Consider the following 25,040-nt stretch of genomic DNA (forward strand, 5'->3'; position numbering starts at 1 on the left):
CTCGTGCTGCGCGTTGCTGCACATAATCTAATAGGAAGAGAATAATTATTCATAAAATTTTAACAAATATTACACAATAACATTACCTTCGTCCTTTTCTCAAGATTTTTCTGATGTGCTAGTTCTTTTCGGCGCTCCTGTTGTTTTATTTTCCTTTCGCAATCTTTAACCAAGCCACTCTTTTTGCGTGAAAAGCTTTGGTGTTTGCTTCTAAAACAATATCATTATCCAAAATCAGCCTTGCCAACCTTGAATAGTCGTACTTCGGTATTCTAAAGTTACTAAAGTCAACTAAGTCACTTTGTTGAAAATTATACGCGTGTGCTTTGCGGTAAAAAATAACAACTATAGACGAAGCAGACTTCGTCGAAATCGATGTCGCCAAGTGTTTGTTTACAATTAGAAATTTTCATCTTCGACCAAAAAAAATGAAAACTGAAACCAAAAAACTGAATTTGATTATACTCCATTAATGTTGGAATCTAATGGAAAGAGAATAATTAATAAAATTTCACCAATTGTTCCACAATTACATTACCCTGCTTCCCTCGAAAACTAGTAACCACCACGTTTTTAACCGACAAAGGTTTTGAATGAATGACACTTCGTTTCGTCGACTCTTTTGATAACAAAAGGCGACGCCATTGTGTCAGTGTCAGTTGAGTTTAAAAAAAAGTGTCAGCTGAGTCGTTTGAGATTCCAGTCCAACCGTGAAACAGTTTACGAGAATCACGTGAAACAGACTTTGTTAAGTCTAGGTCAAAGTTTGTTAAGTCTAGGTCAAGGTAAGTCAAGGTCGAGGTCAAGGTCAAGGAGTCAAGGTAAGCCGACGATAAGAGCTGAAAATTGCTGCGCCGTTCGAAAAGCTGTTTGGTCATGCGCAAGATGGAAGATGTTGATGGATAGTTTGGTAGTGCTTTGGGAATCTTGGGTTTTCGACTAATTATTTTACCTCTGCAGATGTCCAACGGAAACAATCGACGGGCGTCGTCGCCAAACGATGGCCAGGAGCCGGGCCCGACCAAGCGGCGAACGGTACCACCGCCCGAATACTATCACTATTACAGCGACAGCGACAGGGAGACAGAGTTCGACGCCGAAAAGCACCAGCACGTTCTCGAAGAATATCCAGATCCGGATGATCCGGAGGATTATCGTAGACGGCTGGTAGAACTCTCATGCCGTGTGACGCTGATCGCTGAGCGAAGCCCGGATGTCAGCCCAATTGGTAATTAGATAGGAAATTAGAAATTAGAGTTCTTAAACCACCCTTCGACACCATGCAATTACATACCCGTCAATGTTTTATACATGTTTTTGATGTGAATGTACAAATATTTGCGATGCAGAATAAAATGTAGCAAATTTATTCCATGGCGGAATCAACTCTCGATTAAATCGTAAATCTCCTAATCTCCTGAACACCGGTTTAAGTTTTAATTTTTTCCGCTGTTCCCTGCGTACACAGTGGCGCTGCCTGCAGCTGTCAAAATCGAGCCGCTCGTTTGTTTACGTTTGCCGTTTCAAACAAATCGTTCGCTAGCGCGCTACGGAAATCGTACAGCTGCGAAATGATTCACGATATTCTTTTCACGCTGTTCTCCTCGAACGCGGAGCTCCCGATCGAGAACTTTACGGTGAGTAAGAAATTTTCGTACCGATCGGCAGTTTGGTGCAACGGTTTCCTCACGCCACCCACAGATTCCGGAGGTAGCCTCGACGTTTCTGCATCCGGGCGAGGTGAAGATTCTGGAGGAGTTGATTCGGATCGCGAACCAGTACAAGGAGATTAAAAAGTTTGTGCAACAGTACGGCACGGTGACCGCCGGATTGTTCAAACCGAAGCAACAAAAACCAACGGAAGAGCCACTGCCACAGGGACTTTACCTGCAGGCGTTTGTCGATGGACTCGAACTGGTCGTGAAACCGTACCGGGATCTGGTGGTTGAACTGGAAGCGAAATATCTGAAGCGACCGCATCTTTCGCTGATGTTTATCTTCCACCAAGTAAGCCAGTATCGACCACTGTTCAGTTTTTTGCTGCAGCTCATCAGTGGCGTTGTGACGCAACGAATCCACGGTTGCGCCTTGCTTCCCTACCTTCAGCAGCACTGTTTGCACGGAAACGATGCCAACTATCAGGCGGTCAAAACGTAAGAAACCTTAGAATCCTTCCTCTTCCCCGTGCTCATCTGTTCGGTATACGGTTTTAGCATACAAAAATCGATGTACGCCATCTTTCTGAAGCAACTCTACGGTTGGTTGCTTCACGGCAAGTTCGTCGATCAGTACGCCGAGTTTTTCATCCAACAGGTAGAAAGTGATCCCAAAGGAACGATCGGTTCCCAAAGCATCAACTCGGAACTCTGGCGCTACGAAATCCGGCACGAGATGCTGCCGTACTACTTTCCTGCCAGTTGGGCCGAAAAGGTATTGTTCGTTGGCCAGACGGTGCTGATGTTTAACTTTGATCCGCGCCAGCAACACGTGGGCGGTGGCTCGGGCAGAAATCGTGGCAAACAGGGTGCCCGGTTGGTGGCCACCAAAGACAGTCTGTGGGGAACGCAGGAACACGAACTGTTCCGCAAGTTCCACCAGCTGCAGTGCGAAGAGAATCTCAGTGTGACCAAGTTCGAGCATCTGGTGGAGGAAATCAAGGAGCAGGTAACGAAACACTTGTCGGTGATCGTCATTGAGGAGGCCGATCTCGTTCGCCAGCTACGCCTCATGAAGGACTTCTTTCTGCTTGGCCGTGGTGAGCTCTTTTTCGAGTTTCTCGAACAAACGCAATCCCTCAAGCTGCTAATCGGGCGCGAGATCACGGATGGTACAACGCGCGACCTAAATCGAGCGTTGCAGCTCGCAGCCACGAGCCTTAACGTTGGCGAAGACATCGAACAGTTTTCGTTCGAGCTGCCGGGAAACGAGGAACTGGAGAGCTTCTGCTACGAAAGCAAGAGTGCGATCGGTCACATCGTTCTGAAGTACAAGGTGCAATGGCCTCTACATCTACTATTTTCACCCAAAGTACTCGATCGGTATAACGAAATGTTTCGGTTTCTGCTGCGCATCAAAAAGCTACAGCACGATCTGGGACAGCTTTGGTCGTATCAACGCGAGAAGCGCATCAAACACAACCAGGACTTGGTGCAGCTTCGCAACAAGCTCATGTTTCTCGTCAACAACCTACAGTACTATCTTCAGGTGGACGTGCTCGAAAGTCAGTTTGCGCTGCTCATGGCAACCGTCACGAATCCAGCGAAACCGGCAGACTTTGAGCGTATTCAACGGGCGCACACAATCTTCCAGGCAAACGTGCTCAGTTTGTGCTTTCTGCTGAATGGCGCCACTGCCGGTGAACCGTCTACACTCGGCATGACCACGGTGGCTGGCGTTATACAGTTGCAAGAAAACCCGGTGCTTACACTCCTCGACAGCATCCTGTCTATTGTCGATCGGTTCTGCTCGTTCTGTCTGGGCTGCAAGGATCCGATGACAAAAATCGAACGCCAAGAGTTCATTACCTACGAACAAGGGTAAGTCGCTCGCTGGGGTGGTCTGCTGTGGTGCTAATTGGTTGATAACAACGCCGAAACTTATTATTCGTTTTGCAGGTTTATGAGCCACGTCGATTCGTTGCTGAAACTGTTGATTGGTTTAAAGGCCGGCCCTAGCAGTGCTCCTTTGTCTCAGTTACTGCTGCGATTGGATTTCAACCATTGGTTCAGTTTGCAGACAAGCGAATAAACGAGTTAATCTTAGCAACCATCGTGTGAAAATTGATTCAAAAATTTACCTGTTTAACTCGAAATGGCATCTTGGAGTCTCTGCCAGAAATAAAACGCCCCTGGTCATCGGTTGCATTGTGTTTATTGTCACTGGTCTACTTGCATTTTTTCGAGATGCGCTTTCATTAGGATACACTTTGTCATTTGACACTCACAAGGCAAACCATGATCCTCTTTTTCCGCGTCCAGCAGCATTAGTTGCAGGTCATATCTGTGTGAAATAAATAAGCCGTGAGAAATAACTCGGTCCTTCAGTGCAGCATATTCCAGTATTACCTTCGCTTGGTTTCCCTGTTCCGCGTTATCGTCAGCGTGAACGCCAAAGGATCCCGCTCTTCTAGTTCTTCGCAGGCTCCTTCTGGCAGGGGAATAACGGTTTGCTTCCAGTGTGTTTCCGGCGCGGTTGGATTTGTGGACAGTACGACATCGGTGGCCACTTTACCGCCCCGCTCGCCGGTGGGAAATGTGCAATCGAACCAAATGCAAAAACCTTGCAATTTTCCTGCTCGCTGGGCAACTAGTACTTCCTTAACCTCGAATTCGTGCAACTCATCGGCAGTGACTTCTTTCAAATCCAACCAAGTCACTACGTGTCCTTCGTGAAGTAGGTGCTTCGGGGCGACCGTGAGCACTTCTGGCTTCTTGGAGCTCTGTTGGCGCAGGGCACGTCCGAAGCATGCCATACTCACACCAGATAGGTCATCCCATTGATCGAACCGCGACGGGACACTGCAAGGGGCAATGTAGATTGTGGCCGTATCGGGAAACATCAGTCCGGTCGGTTTGAGAAAATTGTCCCTCGCGTAGAGCACCGAATCGAGCATGCCTTCGTGTAGCAAAAAGAATCCCATCCACTCGGACACAATGATGTCGACCTGTTCGCCGGGCGGTAGTCGAAAATCTTCCACCCGACACTCGCTCACCTCGATTACGTTCTCGAAATGGTTTTCCTTAACCACTTCTCGTGCCAGCCGAGCAAGGTTGGAGGCCTCGACCGCGTACACCTTCGTCGCACCCGCTTGCGCACTAAAGATAGACAGGATTCCTGTTCCGGCACCGACATCGAGCACCGTTTTGCCCTCGAAAAGATCGCGGTTCCCGAGGATCGCATCTCGGTAGGCGGTTTGGCGCGGTTTGTCCGTGAGCATCAACTCGTGCACCTAAAAACGTGAACGTCTGCTGAACGTCCGAAGATCGCTAACTGGATCGAAATAAGTACCTTCAGATCTTCATAACTGTCGAAATATTCTGCTGGATCAGTTTCAGTTTCCATTGTTTGGCACGTTTTGTAAATATTTTTCCATATTCTCGACTGACAATCGGCTAATAAACGCCAGCGCCGCGAAGCACTGCAGTGGCGGCCGCAAAAAACACCAAAGTTGAAGCCGTTAACCGCGACGAACCACGGTGGCGCCGTTCGCGGTCAGCCGCCAAGCCGCCAGCCGTCAGCCGTCAGTCAGCCGCCGAATCAGTCATTGGAATTCAGAAGCGTCCTTTTTGCGGTGCTACTGCGTTGGGCGCAACATTTGGCGTATTTTAGGTAAATTTGCGGACTCGCAATCGGTTGAAAAGGATACAACATCCGGCGAAGAACGTGACGATGGAGGAAGACGCAGCAGAAAGCATGCGAGCGAAGCATTTGCAGTCGAAAAGGGTGTGCCGTTTTTGTCTCGCGCAAGATGCTCCGCTGCAATCCATCTTTAACCCGGTGGAATTGAATAATAAACCCACGACGCCACTGACGCTGCAGATCATGGCCTGCGTGGCCATCGAGGTAAGTTTTGGAACACAGGAGACGCGCACTTCTTGCAGCAATCGGGTGAACATTTCAAACATAGTTGGAGTGTTTGGTTTCCGGAAGAACCCGCGCGCAAACGGCGAGTGAAAAGGTGAAGAGTCTTCGCTCTCTTGTGCGTAGCAAACATGGCGGCAATATTATGGCGGCGGCTGTTTAGTCTGACAAAATAATGGTTTTCGCCCCTGGCTAAGAATGTTGGAGTTCTGCATTTGTTCGATGTTCGCTTGTAAATCCTTTTCCGTTTCGCTTTTTTCTTTCGCATGAAGGTTTTCCCGGAAGATGGAATGCCCGCATTTATTTGCCGGAACTGTCGTTTACTGATGGATCGCTGCTATCAGTTTAAGGAGGTTTGTAAGAAGGCGGACTCGAAGCTAAAAGCCTACCTCGTCACCGGCGTTTGGCCAGAGAAACTCGCTCTTCCGAAACTACTTTCTTCATCGAGCCCCGCGAAGCCAACCCACTTGGTGAGTTTAAATACCGTAAGAATGAATTATTAACACCAGCGGGTTGTTGTGAACGGTTTAATGGTCAATTAAATGATCGTCGCATTTGCCTGCCCTGTTTATGGCAAACTAGTCGTTTTGATGAGTTCGAATTTTTTGCAGTTAAACACCTTGCCGAAAGCGAAGAGTTCCGGAGACATGAAACCAACGATGGAAGCTGCGACAGAGGAGGAAAAGAAACCGCCTCGGGCCGTTCCACCCAACGCGACGGAAATGCCAAAACCTAGACAAGCAAATCCACAGAATGCGGGCTTGAAACGAGAGTTGCCTGCGTTAGAAACCAAGATTGAGCGGGTTGGTCCACTGCTCACCTCGACACCGATCGTGCGACGTGTGCTGGTTGCAAAGACTGCACAAGGTCAGCCGAAAGCTTCGTCTTCGCAGGCTCCGGTGGTAATTCGGTTGCATTCATCTGAGAAGGCAATCGAGAAAAAACCGATCATTCTGAATAAGTTAGCTAAACCAGTTATGGCGTCGATTCAGGAAGATTTCGTGACTACCGGCGACGGCACAGTAGAGATGGTTATCAAGAATGATCCAATGCCGGAAACTGTTGGCGGTACTTTGAAGGTTGAGGTAATCGAGACCAGGCCACTGCAGAACAAGGCTTCCCCAGGCCAGGCGGAAACACGCTCCACCAACCACCAGCAGGAGCCGGGAGAAAGAGGTGTGTTCCCGTGCACTGAGTGTGATCGATCATTCCCGTTGAAGCAACTGTTGGACATTCACATGTTGAATCACACACGCGCTCGTAACTTTCCGTGCGAACTGTGTAACAAGCGGTTCTTTTCCAAGTACGATTTGGCCAAGCACCATACGACACACACCGGCGAGCGGCCATACGTTTGTGTGGTTTGCCGGGCGGCCTTCAGTCGATCCACACTGCTGACTCGCCACCAGGCGACGCACAAGGATCTGCTGCAGCACACCTGTACGTACTGCAATCGAGACTTCATAACGGAGGCAGATTTGAGCAAGCATATGGCCAATCACGAGAAGACTCGTCCGTTCCAGTGCTCTTCGTGCCCGAAATCCTTCCGCTACAAGCAAGGCCTGGAGCGCCATGAGACCTTGCACATGAAGGATTTGCCATTCAAGTGCGAGTACTGTGACCACAGCTTCATTACGTCCGTCAAACTGTCGCGCCATTTAACAACACACGCTGGCCGTCGGCCGTATCCTTGCCGCATGTGCAACAAGTCGTTCCTGCTGAGCCACCATCTGACGCGCCACTTGCGCAGTCACGGTGCAGCTGGTCAAGGAGAGTACCGGTGCAACGACTGCAACGAGATGTTTGAGAACAAAAACTCTCTCATCTATCATTCGGCGCAGCACGCCGCCGAGAATCTAACGTGTCCACTGTGCAAGGAGCAGTTTGATGATCTCGATGCAGTGGTTGAGCACATACAGCTGCACACCGATGATGATGCATTCGAGTGCGTTTATTGTGACCTGATGTTCGTCACGAATGATAAATTACAGGACCATCATCAGGCGGTGCATCTGGACGAACTGGCCGACGAGTTGACGGAAGCGCAGCGGGAGCAGCTGATGAGCGAGGAGCAGGATGCGGAGGAGGCGCAATCCAAAGTGAAGCGTCCTCGGGGTCGCGAACCAGCCCGCCTAGAAATGATCGTCGAACCAGACGAACCACAGCAACCAGAGCTGATCGTCGATGGCGACGAAGTGTTGGTCGAATCAGATGTTGCTGGGTTCGATGATACCAATGGAGTGTACCTTTATGATGGTAATTTCTTTACGACTACGGTAGCGATAATTTGTTGACCTAAATTTCTTCATTCCATACACCAGAACATGGACATCTGTTCCGTGATCCACCGGAAACGATCGAGGATGGCACGATCGAAGTGACGGAACTCGAGTTGACAACGAAAATGGAGGAAAGCGAGCCAACGGAGGAGAAACGTGGACTCACAACCCGTCCCGAAAGCAAGAAAAGGGTTGAACAGCAGTCAAATTACGATCTTTGTCAACTGATCAAACAACGGGGACCAACATCGGAGAAAAGCAAATCGGTGTCCGATGTGCTGAAGAACCTTCCGAAAGGGGTAACGATCAAATCTTCTCCGTCAACCGTAACGCAGAAAACGGAGGTAGCCCACACATCGACCAAACCGGAATCCACTAAGGTTCGGGAATGGCATGTTCCTACATCGGTTGAAAAATCAAAAGCAAACGTTTCAGAAAAGCCGCCAGCAGTTGCTCAGGCGGAAAAGCAAATTGTAGTTCGAGCACCGGTCAAAATTGGAAAACCCTCTCCAGAAATCAACAAGGGAAAATTGATTGCCAAAGGAAACCCGACCACGGTGGTTGGGAAGGCAGAAACCAACACTTCCAAGGGGAACACTTCCGGAGGCAGCGCGAAAGTGGAAAGTCCAAAGCTTGACAAAAGTCCTCCAAAACGAAGCGCCAGCTACGGCGTGCTGCATTACGGCAAACCACACGCAGTAAAACCGTCAAACGAAAAGTCGCCCGGCAAGAGTGTGTCTTCATTAAAACGCCCCGAAGAATTGGCGACAAAGGTAGAGCGGAAGTCGTCCGTTGCTGCGAAACAACCGGCTCCTCCGAGTGCTGAGCTACAGGAGCAACCCGGGCCTAGCAAGCGACTGTTAGTGCAGCGAAAACCACTGGACCCTCCTGCAACGGCTGCACCCTCGACCATGACCCGAAATGCGCAACAACTGGCCAATGTGACGCGAGCTGTTAAGCGCTTGGCAACTTCAACTCCTGGTTCGGCCGTGGGCAATCCGATCGAGATGAGCGTCGGTGGCAAGAAAATTAAGATGCAAAAATTGGTTTTCCCCAAGGCGGATACGGCGGCCCTGGCGCGCGAGGGAAAGTTAAAAGGCAAACCATAAAGTTTTTGGTTTTTCCAGTTAGAGGTTAAGACGCTATGAATTTCAGCTCATCTTTCACCATGTTGTTCTTGTTCCAAGAATGATCACAAAGGTTGGAACAGTCGACATACTTATGCGCGAGTCGTTGATAAGAAATGATATCTAAGCGAATGAACGTAAAAACACCGGATAATGTACGTATGAAATCGTACGAAGCAGAATCACAGTTGTAGAAACAATATTTTGATCTTTTCCAGTAGTTTCAGGATAATGTTATGGGTTGATCGACTGCGAAGAAAAGTTTACTTAACTATTGTCTAATTGCTTTCACATGACGTGGAAATACATAATACCGCGAAAATCTTCATTAAGCAGTATACATTGGAACATTTTCTTTTGAAATTTGAATTCAATTTATCTCATTTTATAGCAATCTCATTTTATCTCATTTTATAGGGTTGTCTGGCAGCTGTCACGCTAAAATTGGTAAACAAACCCCCTCTATTATGAAACTCGAACTCGAAACTCGATCACAGTAAGTTAACACAGTCAGAGAGAAAGCAGAATACAGCAAGCGAGAAGGCAGAAAGAGAAAGCTATGGCAAAAGGAACTCAAATGAACGTTCGAGTGAACTTTGTGAACGTGTTCGAGTTTGTTAATAGGGCCCAAAAACAAAGTGCCACCAGCCAAAAGACCCTACTTGAAAGAACTTGCTGAAGTGTTTTTCCTCACACACATTCGGTTGGGAACTTGCCAGTAACATTACTCATTCGCTGTACGCGCGGACAATCCGTTATCGGCTGGGGCTGGTCACCCAACACATTTGCGACCGCAGTTGTGTTTGTGCACCACGAACATGTTCCGCCCGTGTCATCACCATCACCCGTACCCCGCGGCCCTGGATCGCGAAATCGAGGCAGACCGCTAGACTGGACGATCTTCTACACGCTCGGATGGCCGTATTTGTATTTGCTATTGCGCTCAAAACGTTCGGCGACTTGCTGACGTTCGGAAGTGCACTGTGGTCGGTTGGTGTGTGTGGTGGTTCGTGGTCGGAATGCAGATCGCGGATACTTGCACGGCGCAAGGAACGGTTGTTTGAGGAACTCTTGGAGCGCTGTTATCGCGAGAACGAAAACATGTCCTCCGAATCGATAGATAGCTGTGATTTTGCGTACCCCGAGGGCACTGCCTCTCCCGGTTCGGTGAGCCTCGACAAGAGCAGCGCGACCGACGTGATCTACAGAGAAGACAGCATCACCGAGGTGTCGCCCGGATTGTGCTTCGTTGTGGCCGGGACGGTTCTGCTCACTTGCGAGCGCTTCTCCGTAAATTTGATGCTGAAAAACGATGACATTGCGCTCCACGTTAACCCGCGGCTGCCGCAGAACTACATCGTGCGCAACTGTCGCGTGAAGCGCTGCTGGGGACGCGAAGAGGTGGCATCGCCGCTCGCCTTCAATCTGCACCGAGGGCACCGCTTCAACGTGCAGATTTTGGTGACCGACGACGAGTTTCTGATCTGCGTCAACGGACGCCATTGCAACACGTTCAAGCACCGGCTGCCGTACCGGAAGATTTGTGCGCTCGAGGTGCGGGGAGATGTGCGGGATGTGGCCGTCGAGCAGTGCTACATGGAATGCTATCCGCAGCTGGAGCTCGAACTAATCCAGCAGCGCAGTCCGGAGGAGCAGTGCGCCATCGCTGATGAACGCCTGGCGTGTCACGAGAAAAGCTGCAAACCGATGCCTTACACGGGTGTGCTACGGGAACCGTTTACCGATGGCAAAAAACTACACATTTACGGGCGGGTTAAGCTGCTGCCACATTCGTTCTACGTCAACCTGCAAACCAGTGGGTACGTGTGGCCCCACCCGAACATCCTGTTTCACCTGAATCCACGTTTCGGCAGCGTTGGCGGCCGGCACGTCATTTGCCGCAACTCGTGGCGCAACGGGAAGTGGGAGCGCGAGGAGCGATCGGAAAACATGTCCGACTTTATGCCCGGCAAACCATTTCACCTGCAGATCGACTGCACCGACGGCAGCTATCAGGTTTCGCTCAACGGCAACCTAAAGGCGGAGTTTCTGCATCGCGACAATCCGCGTCTGGCCGAAGCGGTCTACATTCAAGGCGACATTAAAGTATACGATGTTGTCGTGGAGAAGGCCTACTAGATGTCGATTCAAACGAGTGCTCTTTGCTCATACAATAAGCGCGTAGGCTTAGTTACTTAGTTAGTAGTTGTGCTAATGCCAGGCGTTAGCAAATGGTGGCTGGTGGTATGCCCAGGTTGGGCGGCTAGAGGCTTTCCACATACGTCCATGTCGCCTCTCGATTTTACGTTAAAAGGTGCACCCGTTTCGGTGGAAGATTCGGCTTTAAATGGAACCAAAACGAGAACAATAAAGTAGTCCTTAGATAACGTATTTGAAAGTTTTTCCTCTTCTAGTAGAATTCGTCTCGAGAATGAATCGAAAAAACGCGGTCGGCCATGCTCTTTAAAGCCGGCTTCGAACTTCGCTATCAGCGGTCGGTATTGGTTTCTTATCACAGTAAACCTAAAAGCAAGTTTACATGCTTGTTCGGTGCTAATTAACAGCGACGCGCGATTAATTGTATGAACTAGTTTTACAAATAAAGTTGAAGTTTGTTTTCACACGTTGCGTTAGCTTTCGGAAGAGGCTTTAATGCAATTTCCTTATCTATAGTACTTTATGCATGGCTTTTAATGCAGTAATAGGTTTTGGCATATACAACTAAAACTGTCTGTCATAAACATACTAACCCAAGTAAGAAATATGGCGGCTGGTAATCTTTCTCGAGATAATTCTCAACTGCTAAAGAATGAGGACACGCATTACGATCAGTTTGATAGATGTATTTAAATTAAAAAATCTATACACCGTACGAACGGTGTACGCGAGAAAGCTGTCTTAAAAAACACTATTTAAAGATAAAAAAGGTTAAAATTAGAATGCGGTACCAACGTCCACCCGGTGTGTCGGTACAACGAATCTTAATCTAAAGCCGAATTAGTTTGCGAAACCGGACAAAACCATGTCGATACTGATTGCCAAACCTGGACAGGTGGCGGCCAAGTGGACAGTGTGCCGGGGTTGCTGCCAAGCCGGACACAATCGGGCTGAACGTAGTTGACGAGTGAAGAACCAGGCGACGACTGGCAACTCTGGTCGGGAGGGCAAACCGGCCACCGTTAGGCCATGTCATGCTTACCATCCAATCGTCGCATCTGCGATGTAGAAAGGTTATTTTAGCGATTGAATTTATAGCCTCTAGGCTGCCTTAGTCATGGGGTGATAATGATAGTAATGTAACCAGAACTCTTTAAAACAAACGATTTAATTTAATAAAAAACAAACAAACAAAAAGATGGACATAAAAATACGATAACAAACGGTAAAACTATACAATCAAAAACATGAATGAAACATGATACGTGTGACCGGTCGAAATAGGATGAGATGAGAATGGAGCCCGGTCCGGGACTACGTAGCGATGACGGACTCCTCCAGCGCGGCATGTTTCATCAGATTCAACATTACCTCCTTATCATCGGCCGCCGTACGGTAGCGTTCCGAGGCCGAACTCTCGACCGGTGCCTTGAACAGCTGGCAGTACAGCAGAGCGGCTGCCACACCGCCCAGGATTGGGCCGGCCCAGTAAATCTGGGGAATGGACGCAACGGAAACGGATGGCTCAGAATGGGACGAGTGGCCATCGGCGATTCGGGAAGCTTACCCAATGATTGCTCCAGCTTTCGGTCACGAGGGCCGTGCCGAAAGAGCGGGCCGGGTTCATGCTCGATCCGGTGTATTCGACGATGCCCAGGTGCCCAAGGGTCACGGTAAGACCGATGGCCAGCGGGGCAACGAACCGCGAGTCGGGTTTGTTTTCATCACAAACGCCAAACACGCACAGGACCAGCACAAATCCGAGGAAGAATTCGAAGCCCAGTCCCTGCAACTCGGTCACGCCGTCCTTGAGGCCGGTGTTACCGAGTCCGTTGTGGTACGACTTCGGGATCAGCACGTCGAGCGCGCTTGTGGCCGCCACGGCCCCCGCACATTGGGCGGCCACATAGAGGGCGGCACGGATCAGGCTTACTCTACCGGCTGCCAGCATGCCGGCCGTTACGGCCGGGTTAATGTGTCCACCGCTGATGTGTCCAATGGACTGTGAACGAAAGAAAAATTGGAACCAGAATAAATTACAACATAAGTGCAAAGTCTATCAATTAGGGTTCTTCATGCGGCCAAACCCTGTTCCCTTTTCGTTTATCGCAATACACAACATATTTACGACTCATTCTATTTATAGCGTGTGACCTTCGAAACTTTTTAATGTTGCTGTTGATTGACGCCCAGAGAATTTACTACAAAAAACGTGTTTATGCTAATGAAGGTAAATAAATATGATGCCGTGATGTTGATTAAATTCATCTCCCCCAAATCGTTTGCCGAGAGGAATTGATGTCAGCCCGAGTCACATGACCGTTTCAGCATTCATAATTCCTGAACATTCGAGGGGAAGATACAAAAACAATATTATATTACTCACCATCACCACCATGAACACGCTCAGGCCAAAGGCAAGCGAAATCAGCGTCTTATCGCCATTGGCGTGCGTGCAAGCGGCGCAGGCAAAGAAGTTCAGTATGAAAATACCTGCGAAGAGAGAACATTAGCGCTCAACGTTCGCCTTTTTCGGCGTGTGGCCGATCATCGATCATAGATCGACCCGCTTACCCACGAACTCCGCCAGCAGGGCCCTCCACAGGCCGCTCGATTTGCTGGACAGCTCGTCCGCTCCGAAGGTGTAGCCCATGGCGGATGAAGATACTTAGGCCGGATTCTGTGGCGGGATGGGCGTATTTGCCGCGGGCTTGTGTGCGTGGTCAGTGCGACTGGAAAGAAGAGTTGATGGAAAGAAACCTGCGTTCGATTACCGTTGGCGAGCTTGCGTCAGCCCTGCTGCCCTCGATTTAAGATGCTCCCCATTTGGCGAGATCCTACGCTTCATTCTACGAGGACCACCCTCCCACGGAGGTGATCTTGCAAAAGTAACGCTTGTCCTACATTACGTCACGGACCAGGGTGAAAGAACCCGTTACAGATCGTGAAAGGAGCAGATCATAATAAACGTGACACAGAAAAGTTAGTTCGAATTTTGTATTCACCTTTTGATAGGAGAACCATTTTTAGAACTTTGTGATGCATTCTCTTACTTATTTTGGATTGGAATTGGTTTAAATAAAGCCTACAGAAAGTGGCGTCCAGTGGCACGCTTTCCACTGGAATCGGCTTCGAGCGGGTCAAGCCCACTAATCCATACAAATTAATTGATGCTTCTGCGGCGGAAGGGATACAAATTCCTGACAAGGTGGCCTAAGGTTAACCGCACACGAAATTCCAAACCCAAGATCCGGAACGGGAAATTCCCCGAAGCATAGGAATGTTGTCCGCCAGTCGATGGAATCTTGTGCCCCTACTTTTTTGCGGTATCATGATTGATAGTCCTCCATCGGTGGCGTGTCAGGTTCATTTCGGTCACACTAGGACTGCTCCGGCTTTCTGGATCACGGATCAGGTCCGGATTTGGGCGGAGTGCCCTCTTTCTTTCGAAGTCCCCATGGATCGACACCGCTCTCTGCTCTGACCGAGGACCGAGAAACGAGTTTCCGACGGAGTGTCCTTTAAGTGCCGCCTCCTCGGTGCCACGTCCCGAAGTGTGCCAATGTCAAACGCATTGACACAGCTGCGCTGATCGCCGGACGCCGGGTGTGGACGAACCGAAACCTTCGCCGGTGTCGTATTTCTCAATGCTAATCACTCTCCCACCCGAAGAAAATTAAATTCATTACCATGTCCGTGGGGTGGTCGTGCCATGCGGACTTTGCATCGCTGCAACTGCAACTGCGAACACGTAAGCCACGAAAGATTCGCGTAGAAGGAGCTGCTGCACCGACTGGGTCACGGTGATGCAGCCGGAATAAAACATTCACGATGGCCAAAGTGGGTCCGAGCGCATCGGCTCAACTTTTCCGAGTCAGAACACCACGTGGCCCCTAAAACCGATGTCATCTTGGCCTCCGTCCAACGTGACGGTCCAGAGACACTCTTTGCCATTGTTATCACCAGCGTCGGACGATCATATTGCTCAACTATGATTGATCGTCGCTAATAGAAGCGTTTGGGAAACACGCTGTGTGATGTACGGTGATTAATGGGGGCGCGAGTGGAACGTACCATCAGGTCACTCTCGTGGCCAGAAACATATTACCCCGTGTAATGGAAGTCTGACGATATGTCAGGGTATTCACTCAAAGATGCAGCAGCAGGTGCGTCAGGCGTAATGCCTCCGGTGTCATCCGGAAGTACTAGAGCGCCACACTTCGCTTCCCGGCCACCGAGTGGCCCGGGAAGCGATAGAGTGATTTGATAAATGAACGGCTAATTGCGAGCAGTTGAGGCTGCCGTGATGGGGCTGCCAATTTACGGCTGGGCGCTACAAAGATGTGCAGGGCACAGTGTTTGACCCTTGCAAGGTTCTAACGGAAACAAAACTGAATGCATGCACGGCAAGATGGTTGAAGGATGGCCAAGGAAAAGCTTTTTTCTTTCAATTATTTGGATCAAACTCTTCTCGAGGCTTCTTTTGGGTAATCCATTTCAGACTGAGATCTTCACCCAGTCGTAACGATAGTAACAATTTGCATTGTTCTAAAAATCAAAGTAGCACAGCAACGCTTCCTAGCGACGCTGTCAAACTCGGAAAGGTGTCAAACGGCGCGCACTAGACTAGTTCAAGAATACCTGCTCAAAGTACAATAAAACACGTGCTCCATTTTTCCCATGAGCTGAATCCGATCTTGCCCGAGGGGCAATTACTACTTGCAGTGGCATTCGGCGTTCCACATAAACGTACCGCACAGACCCCGTTACAGTGCTTATCTCCTGTCGGGGGGGCGCGCGTAAGATATGTAGGTAATTAATTTGCTTCGCAAATATCCCCGCACCGGGCAGATGGGAAGTGAAACAATTCCGGCGCGTGTTTGCAGAAACAATAGTTACGTGGGCAAACAGGGTTGCGAATGGCTCGGAAGGGGGGGTCGGTGGGTTTGGGAGGCTGCGATCGATTGAGACCGTAGACTTGGCCTTTGTGTAGCGGCAAGCGACGAGCGTTCGCGCCGTTCGAGCACGAATTCTCCTTCGGTCACCTTCGGTGGGCATATTCACGAATCGAGTTCGCATCGAACGTGAGCTCCGTTGGAATGCTGGCTGCGTGACAATAGGCCGGCGGAGTCTGGCGGAAGCTTCGAGTGCGATGCTTTAGCTCAAAAACGGATGATCCTTCGTTTGCTTCGCTGGATTTTCATTTTGTGTTTGTTAGCCCAGAGCAGGTTAGGCAGAGTTAAAAAAGCAATATTAAAATTGAATTACACTAATCGGACGGCAGCATCCGAACGCAGCGTGGCTGAGGGTTTCAAACGGTGGGACAACAACGGCCTTCCCACAAAGAAGGGTCAGATCTAGAGCTTAATTGTCTTATCACGCATTGGTTTTCGTGTGTCGGAGGAGGACGACGGACGACCGATGACTTCATCCGATTCGTGTAGCGCGAAAAACACGGCAGCTGAAGATATTCGCGTTGGCCGTCACGATATGAGACGATGAGAAGCATAAAAACGAACTAACGCGGGATGCAATAAAACATAAGCCAAGATTAACTGTTTTTTTCTCATCACGATGCGAATAACCAATCCTAGGTCTAGGCGTCGCACAAGGAAGTGACTCCCGTGTGTAATTAAATCGCAATTTGACGTGTCGTGCCAATCGCTCGCGGAACGGAATTGATTTGTTCGATGACCAACCGGGAGGATTGTAATTGTCCGTGGAACACCGGACCGGACAAAACTCCCTCCGGATGTAACCAACCTTCACGGTTTCGAGAAGTGTTTGCAAATTTCCAATGAGTAATGGAATCGTCGCCTTTTAAAATGGGGGAAAAAAACTAATCCTACTTTTTGCAGGCATTCCAACGTGATGAATGTTGAGATAGCAATTTACCACGAAACTAGGGCGAGTCAGCAAGAACAATATAAACGGCCGGATCGGAGGGGGGGAACGTCTCTACCACTTATGGTTTCACGTTCCGTTAGGAAGCACCGGCCGCCTAGTGTGGCGATTAACATAATACATTGAAGACGTCGGCGAAACGTATTCCGCTCTCCGAAATCTGGTACGCGTTCTTCTCCCGAGCGGCGCGCGTTAATCACTGGCCAACGAACCTCCCCTCCCGGAACGGATACTAGAACGGAAGTAAGTATTTTTGTTGAATGTGTTCTAAATTGCCTATATAGCTGCATCTTGCAGCAACGGCACCAGACTGGAGATCTCATCTCATCTGGCCGCCAGAGTTTTCTCGCGCTCTCGACTCTTGTCTTGTCACTGACCATTGAGGGGCTGTATTAGCACCGCCGGCATCGACACGAAACCCTACCCTCCCTTCCAAGGGCGTCCGTTGGGCTGGTGGCGGCGAGAGGTTCATATTTCATGAACTTAGTATGCTGGATGGGTCGCTAATTTTTACCGCATGCACAAGGCCGTAAAATCGTGGGGTCGGACGTGTCCTCCGACGATCCGGCAAGTGTTCAATGGATGGGGCGAGGGTTTCAGGTGTGAGCACGCGCTGGGATCGAATATCGGACGCGATCGGCGTGTCAAGATAATGAGTGAATGAGTGAAAATTGTAATTACACTTCATGACCACGATCCGCGATCGGTGGCAAACTGGCGATCACGCAGTGTGAGGTCCACGGGGTTGGATTATGCTACCCAGAGCCCCCCCCTCTATGCACACGTTCGACCGTAGAACAAGCAATTTAACGCGTCGGCCGGGCGCGTTTCGGGGACTGTTGCGTGACAAACGACACCCACCGGCGGAGCATGATTTGCAAGTTCAATTGCGTGACATTTATGCGGACCGGATTCGTTCCCAAACGGATTGCGGCTGATGAATGATGTATCATTTCTGAGATTGCCCACAATTATCACCGACCAAGCTGGTGCAGCCCGGCGCCCGGTCGAGTTCTAATGGTTGCGGTTGGCTCGGTGGTTGTTGTTGTGGAAAATTTTCCCAATCCCCGGCAGCTGAAACTAAATACACCGTGACGGTGTTCGGGGGCCCGGCGGCCCAGCGAATCAATAGACTGACGCTGCCCGTCGCCACGCTAAAAGGCGTAGCAAACACAGGATGGAGAGAGTTTAAAATGGCTGGGCAAGTGGGAAATAATTTAATAACCGCCCGCCAGTTGCGGCGCAACAATCGTGTGCGGGTGTCACTGGACATTGAGTCCACTTGAAAAATGGGAACTAGGATGAAGAAACGTTATCCGGGCGAGCACGTGCCCCTAGCTCAAGTGGCCAACAATCAGAGGTCGATCGGCGGTGGGAAAGAGTTGTTGCAGTTTTGGAAAGTAACCAGTACACGAATACATGTTCCGAAACCAAAGGTCAACCTTTCATCGGCCATCTCTCCGGTGTGATTGACCTTCGCACGCACACGGCCTCAGTACAAAAATGATGGCGGCACTTGGGAATGAACTGAATGTTGGGCACATGGTCTGAACTGAACTTCTAAACTGCGTACGTGCAACACTTTGCTATTTTGTACCAAATCGTGTCTGTACTCACCAACAAAGTCACAGCTAATGGCGCTTCTTTTGACCTGGATGAAGGTTCGCCTACGGCTTTTTACGATCCTTACAAATGGACGCCCGGTGCGCAATTCCGCCACAGGTTGCACTTTACTGAAACTCTCCACGCACTTCTCCGGTCAGGCTCGCTTATCAGGCTGGGCACTCTATAAGGGCCAGTTTCGCAACCGTACCGTGTGATGATGTTCAGTTAATTGTTTCGCGTTAATATCTCGCGTCACACGGGTGTCACAGGAATTGAAAAGAAGTGTCCTACAAACCAACAACAGCAATGTTTTGATAAGCGGGAAAAACGAGGTACGATGGCGAGATAGCGCACGACACAATCGAACGTATACGCACCGGTTTTTGTAACTTCACTCTGCACACGTTAACCAACGTTTTTTTCGGAGACACCACACGGTCACGAAGCGATGCTGTCGGAGGATCCGCTCGAAATGACCGGCGAAAGGGTTCGGTTGTGGCTTGATGATCGCCTCCTCTATATACAGGTACGAGACTCGGGCACTCAAGTCACTCACCGTTTCGCGCGGGGCTGACTGATCACCGATCACATGTTCAGTGCGCCCAACGCTTTGGAGGCTGCGGGTATTATCTTAGAATTCTGAATGGTCCGTGCTAAAATTGTTGATTTAATTTTTGAATTTGAGTTGAAAACAATACAATTTCGAATGGTCTTGGGGCACCCCAATAACAAACATGAATAAGATTGGGGCAAACGTTGGCCGTTCAAAAATAGAACCCTGGCCTCGCGGATCGGTTCGCTAGGTAATCTCTTTCTTCGCATCACAAAACATCGCAGCATATCGCTATGCTCTGGGGAACAGCACAACAAGCCGCTTTCGTTCGTTTATGTGTTACGAAACGCCAAACGGAAGACGCGCCACAAAAATAGCAACGAACGAACGCACGGTTGGCGTTTGAATGGGGCGACTGTAGTACCCAACCCTTTCCAGCAGATGGCGCCAGCTACCTCCAGTCGCTAGGGCGGTAAAAAAAATACAAACACGCGGATAATCTGTTGCAATCTGCGCAAACGGTGGCCACTTGTCGGTGGAGGGCTGCCGATCGGAAGGGCGCCTGGCACGTGCTTAATTGTTGGCGCTTGTCCGCCCGTTTTTTTTTTATCTTATCAATTACTACTCTTCCTCTCGAGGAGGGATTGTAAATCTGTGTCAACCGAGCCACCGGCGGCGCGCGATAGCAATCACTTCGCGCCTGAACAGCGTCACCGTAAGCCAATCGGCCCTCATGTTTTGGATCGGTTACATTTATCATCTCCCGCGGATTGCGTAGAGCGCAATATAGGTATTTTTAGCATTTTCACTTCTCATCTTCGGGTTGAGTAATGCGGCCCCGAGCCGGCCGGCCTACGATCCTGCCTTGCGCGTACTACGCATCTACGCGTTTGGAGGTCACCGAAACAGGACACGGCGGTGGCCACGGCCGGGCCGGGATTTTCCTTTCCTTTTTCTTTCGCCCAAATCGGATTGAGTTGTGGTTTGCGGAGAACAATTTATTTCGCCGCGACGATCAAGGTGACAAATTCGAGAAGTGCGCCGCGTGCTGTCCAAGCAATTGTAATGTTTTGATTGGTTTGCTGCAGCACGGATGGATGCACCCAGCGGGGAATCTGGGTTTAATTGCCGGGTTTGAAATGTCGGCCGACATGATGCCTTCGCGTGGCTCGGTAATGACTCGCGTAAAATTATGGTAATTAAATTTCCTAATTATTGCCGATCGGGCAACGGGTGGCTGCAGCTGGATAGATTAGTTTTTAATGATCGATTCGGACTGTGAGGTACCCGTGCCCGGCGTAAAAGTCTTCCTTTTCTCACGAACTCATTACACCACGGGCTGCCCGTGAGAGTGTTGGATTTTAAATATATGCCACCGTGTCCTTGGCCAGTGGCGCCTTCCATACGCCGTTCCTTAAACAAACCAATCGCGAGAATGTGGAACCAGCGCACATCGGTCGCCTAGTGTCAATATAGCCACCGTGTAATTAATACGTACGTGTTCGGGCACCCCAAACGGAAACACTTTAATTCGCCGCCACACCGTGCGGCGATAATCTCTGATAACATCATCCGCCACGGTTTTTAATGTGCGCACATTATTCTCTGTGGGGGCCCTCCATTCTGCCGCCAGTAGAATCGGCATAAATAAGCCATCCAACATTTGCCCAAGTCCATAATTAATATTCCGATTCAGCGACGTCAGAGGAGATGTTGTGCAAATGTGTGTCCGCCCGGATTCCCTCCCGGTGGGCTGAGGTCCCCACGGGCACACAAACAGCTCCGGTCGTCGCCAATAATTGCCTACATAATCATCGCCACGCTATCTGCTGCTTCCTCGGATGCAGTTGCCGGCGACAGTTTTCGCAGATAAAAGCTTCCGCGACACGGCTCGGTCCATGGTGACGTCATTCGGCCACATGATATTCGGCCGGCTTCGGAGGATCGGTGGCCTGAGGGTGTCGCGCTTCGGATGATGGACACCAGAATGGGGAAGATGTTTTAATCGTTTTACGATCGGCCGATCGTGCACCGGCCACAATGGGCACCGGATGTGGATTTTGGGGAGGGTGCCATAAGAGCATCCTCGAACGGAGAGTACCGGCAAAGCCACGTCTATTTGCATCGACAATGGGTGCAATCAAGCGGGTAGGACACGTTTCTCCTGGCCATTCGTTACCAGTCTAATTGTGTTTGCGCTGGAAGCACCTGCCGGGGTGCCATCAGCAAACGGTGTGACTTAATCAGCGAGATAAAGTGTATGTAATTGCCGGAGCCTGCGGCGGAGCAGTTCCGGCCCAGGAATGCACCGTAGGGTGGCAAACACAACAACGATGAGAACTTTCCGTGCGCGAAACGCTATTCATAATCCCGGTCGGTGATGCCAAAAAAATCCACCGACCCAGATCGTTATTACGATCACCCGCCGTGTGTCGATGCGTAATGCGCAAGATCGATGCCAAGTTTTATTACGCTTTCGACGGGGCCACGGGCCGTAAAATATCCATCCGAATCCCGGGCCAACCGAACGCATCCGGTTGTTGGACTCACCCGCAGTTATTTCTGCTCGTCAACGGACCACAGCATCCCTCCGGCTGGTGGCCGGTGGCCAACACGATCGCGGGCGAAAATAAATAGTGTGACATGTGGAAGGGTCTCTTATTGCTCTTTCGGGGCTGCATTGTTGTTCGACACATGGCGGTAGTACCGCCTCTACGGGTACCTTCAATCTCTAAAAGATGCTGCGAGGACGCCGCGTCTGTTTTTGGTTCGAAGTCAAAGCAAAGAGGCGCACCAAGAGTGCCGCGATTTACAACGGCCGAAGGATGTCGACCGTAATTTAAACGATTTCAAAGGACTCGAAGGCAGTAATTAAACGTCTCGACATGGAAAGTGGACGGTCAGAGAAACATACGCGAACGGGTACTTGCCGACGCCGATGGGTAAAGTAATGGCCGCGCAGTAAATTATACGATCGCATCGTTCATCTGTCGCATAGCTGCGGCCAGAGTGTTAGACAAATCGACAAAGAATCTTGCCGCCGCTTCTTGGCCGGTGAGTTACGGGATTGGCAACGTCGCAAACCATCTGGGTAAATAAACACTTCGGGTGAAGAATTTTCAGTACCATTAGGTTAATGTATCAGAATGTTGTAAAAGACCGTTGGTATCTCCATAATTTGTTCATTCTCGATTATTAGAGATCGTGTTGAAAATTCTCAAAAAGGGCGAGTAGAGTGTAAGAATCGCTTCGATTGTAATTTTTAAAAATAGCAACCACCATTGTCAACGGGCGGGTGTGGCCGAATTTAATCTGGCGGCATAATCCTAAGATAAAAACATCAACACCGGGCGCCAGACTCTGTCTGAAATATTGCTACTATCGTGGCACCCACGAGTCCGCGGTTCAGAAACAAATAAAGTGCGTCACATTCAGCTGCCGGGCAACATCTGACTGTTTTTAAATAAGTTGCTTCGGAAGGTGGCCCACGATCATTGTGCGAACGGAGAGAAGATCTCAGATTGCGTGCGTGCCCTTCCTTTGCCATTTTTTGTTTCCTTTCTATTAGATATCAGCAAAATTGATTAAAATCGAGAGCTTAGCCACGTATCATACAACACTCTGAATTGGATGGCCGAAGGGACCAATCGAAGGACAGGCCACCGTGTACGATAATAAATTCCCGAAGCGTCGAGCTGCTAATTAGAATCTTTCAAAAACCAATCGGAAGTAACGTTGGACGCGACCTAAAGACCGGTCCAACTGTTCAACGTGCGTTGTTACGATCCACGAATAATTACCGCAGGATGCGCCGTCCTGGGGACTCTGAACTTGGCACTTGCCGGTTGCTGGCGGCTTGAGGTTCATGATCGAGGTTGCGCCGGCGACACGACACCTCACAACTTGCGTTTGTGTCCGGTGGGGCCACAACGTGACGGTGCACGGGATGTGACTGAATTATTAATTACCTGACTGCCTCCGACATCCTGCCCGGACCGGCCTACGTGCCAATGCATCTTCCCCGGGGAGGGATGCAGCGAGCGAAGATTTCACTCGCAAATCTCACCTGCGCCGCTTACGTGATAATTGTGAGAAGCTGAAGGGTGCTCCGAAGCGCGCGGGGAAAGATGGTGACCGATAGCGGTGGCGCACTCAAGGTCAAAGTCATATTTTCAGTAAGGACGCGTAGTCAACGCGTGATAAAATCTTATTATTTATTTATTCACGCGTTGAGTTGTGCGCTCAAGGTGTTTGATATTCTTACTTCTCTTCTTGAGTTTTAGTTCAACACTAGAACTACTAAAGGACATATATTAATTATCTCACAAACTCCAGAAGCAGACAAATACATAAAACAAATGGCAAAAGACAATCAAACTTATTGGACCGGCGATGCTCACCTTATCGCCCAGGCATCAAATCAGGCTCAGTAACGGCCAAGGCGAGGAACAAGCAACTCGTAAATATCAACCGATATCGGCGAACGGGTATTTTCTCATTTTTCGGATGGTTGCTGCTAGGTTGTGTCACCGAGCGTGTCGCATTGGTCCCCATTTGCCAAATGAATCCTGGCCACACCTACAACCGACAACACCGCCGGCGGCGGCCGGTGCCATCAAGATGAAATGCCAATCCTTCCCCGAACCTTTGGCACGATAAGCAACCAACAGAAACGCGTTGGTGCCGATTCACACGGAAACGTCCATTGGCATTCTACACGCGACCTACACCTCTTCTGACGTGCCATACCGCCGGGAAACGGACGTCAAGCTCGGGTGGGTACATCGGTTGCCCCTCAAAAGGGTTATTCCATTCCGGAGACGAAATATTAATTTACTCACGTTCAGCCACGCACTCACGCTCATATCGGGCCGGGTTTTGGAACAAAGAATTATAACACAGACAGAGCAACGGCTGGCTAATGAACACTACTTCCTGTACACCGGAATGGATGTTTCCTTATCGGTTCTACGGTGTACGGTATTTGCAGTCTCTGCGTGTGGCATACTCGCCGCACTTGAAGACGGTTCAACGGTGCGTTTGAAAACTTCGGCCATCAAAACTGTTTGATTGATGGGTGGCCTGTGATCGGCCAGTCTGTGTTTACTTCTGCCGAATATGGCCAAGCGAATTTCAAACAACAGTTTTTTAACAAATTACCAGCAACCATAGAACATAAACGCATTCGGATGCAACTTTCTCGCCAACATTTTGAGTAGATTTTGTGGGTTGACTCATCACTATGGATGAGACTTGGGTCTATCACCATGGTCCTGACTCAAAATAAGAGGCTAAAGAGTGGCGATTAAAAGTTATTATGGTAACCTTTTAGACTAGCTAAAGTAGACACATTGTCGCAAAAACACTTTGACAATGGCTAAAAAACCATGAATTTAATTTCGAATTGTTGGAGCATCAACCTTAAAATTGTGTTCTTATCGAAGCTCAAAACTTATTGAACAACTCAGTATTCAATTTAATTCCTCCATTTGATGAGCAAATTTTGTATGAAAAAGATTTCTTTTTAATTCAAACCGAAACACTTACCGGCCACGGCAAGCATCGTGCCAATATGAACACGTTTGGCGCGCGACGTTGAACGGAAAAAGGGTGCGTTCGGCTCGTGAGTGACCGCGGCCGCCCCACCCGCCCCAAAATCCGCTGAGGGCACTCACGCAACGGCAGCATCACACGCCACGCGCCGCACGCCGGTCGCTCGCGAATAATCTACTAACAGCGCGCGGGTTAGGCCGCCGGTGCCGCCGCCGACAGCCGCCGAGAGCCCCGAAGGAACGAACGAACGGCGGCGGCCGATCTCCGATCCGATGCAACGGC

At 49.7% G+C, this 25,040-nt stretch overlaps 5 protein-coding genes across 7 annotated transcripts; 3 read left to right on the forward strand and 2 right to left on the reverse strand.

Moving 5' to 3' along the window:
- The first annotated feature begins 1,533 nt into the window (after positions 1-1,533).
- On the forward strand, positions 1,534-3,872 carry LOC131208501 (gamma-tubulin complex component 4 homolog). Its single transcript, XM_058201275.1, has 4 exons — positions 1,534-1,637; positions 1,702-2,153; positions 2,214-3,536; positions 3,615-3,872. The coding sequence occupies exons 1-4, from the start codon at positions 1,572-1,574 to the stop codon at positions 3,745-3,747; spliced, it is 1,974 nt and encodes a 657-aa protein (XP_058057258.1). The 5' UTR covers positions 1,534-1,571; the 3' UTR covers positions 3,748-3,872.
- On the reverse strand, positions 3,862-5,095 carry LOC131208502 (protein arginine N-methyltransferase 6). Its single transcript, XM_058201277.1, has 3 exons — positions 5,008-5,095; positions 4,065-4,948; positions 3,862-3,999 (listed from the first exon to the last, which is right to left on the reverse strand). The coding sequence occupies exons 1-3, from the start codon at positions 5,059-5,061 to the stop codon at positions 3,876-3,878; spliced, it is 1,062 nt and encodes a 353-aa protein (XP_058057260.1). The 5' UTR covers positions 5,062-5,095; the 3' UTR covers positions 3,862-3,875.
- Positions 5,096-5,388: 293 nt separating this feature from the next.
- LOC131208152 (RE1-silencing transcription factor-like) lies at positions 5,389-9,224 on the forward strand. The gene is made up of 4 exons (XM_058200800.1): positions 5,389-5,562; positions 5,853-6,050; positions 6,192-7,836; positions 7,902-9,224. The coding sequence occupies exons 1-4, from the start codon at positions 5,389-5,391 to the stop codon at positions 8,966-8,968; spliced, it is 3,084 nt and encodes a 1,027-aa protein (XP_058056783.1). The 3' UTR covers positions 8,969-9,224.
- A 456-nt stretch (positions 9,225-9,680) lies between these two features.
- On the forward strand, positions 9,681-11,605 carry LOC131210422 (32 kDa beta-galactoside-binding lectin-like). Its single transcript, XM_058203667.1, has one exon. The coding sequence runs from the start codon at positions 9,902-9,904 to the stop codon at positions 11,123-11,125; it is 1,224 nt and encodes a 407-aa protein (XP_058059650.1). The 5' UTR covers positions 9,681-9,901; the 3' UTR covers positions 11,126-11,605.
- A 208-nt stretch (positions 11,606-11,813) lies between these two features.
- LOC131210423 (aquaporin AQPAe.a) lies at positions 11,814-19,119 on the reverse strand. 3 transcript variants are annotated; one of them, XM_058203670.1, is made up of 6 exons: positions 18,665-19,119; positions 13,718-13,875; positions 13,530-13,636; positions 12,711-13,145; positions 12,515-12,637; positions 11,814-12,201 (listed from the first exon to the last, which is right to left on the reverse strand). In XM_058203670.1, exons 2-6 carry the CDS (start codon positions 13,794-13,796, stop codon positions 12,166-12,168), a joined length of 780 nt encoding a protein of 259 aa, XP_058059653.1. In that variant the 5' UTR covers positions 13,797-13,875; positions 18,665-19,119; the 3' UTR covers positions 11,814-12,165. The 3 variants fall into 3 exon arrangements, with proteins under 3 accessions (XP_058059653.1, XP_058059652.1, XP_058059651.1); XM_058203669.1 differs by lacking the exon at positions 11,814-12,201 and having other exon boundaries at positions 12,278-12,637; positions 18,665-18,939; positions 19,030-19,119; XM_058203668.1 differs by lacking the exon at positions 11,814-12,201 and having other exon boundaries at positions 12,278-12,637.
- Positions 19,120-25,040: the final 5,921 nt, after the last annotated feature.

Source organism: Anopheles bellator, chromosome 2, assembly GCF_943735745.2.
Source record: "Anopheles bellator chromosome 2, idAnoBellAS_SP24_06.2, whole genome shotgun sequence".
NCBI classification, from domain to species: domain Eukaryota; kingdom Metazoa; phylum Arthropoda; class Insecta; order Diptera; family Culicidae; genus Anopheles; species Anopheles bellator.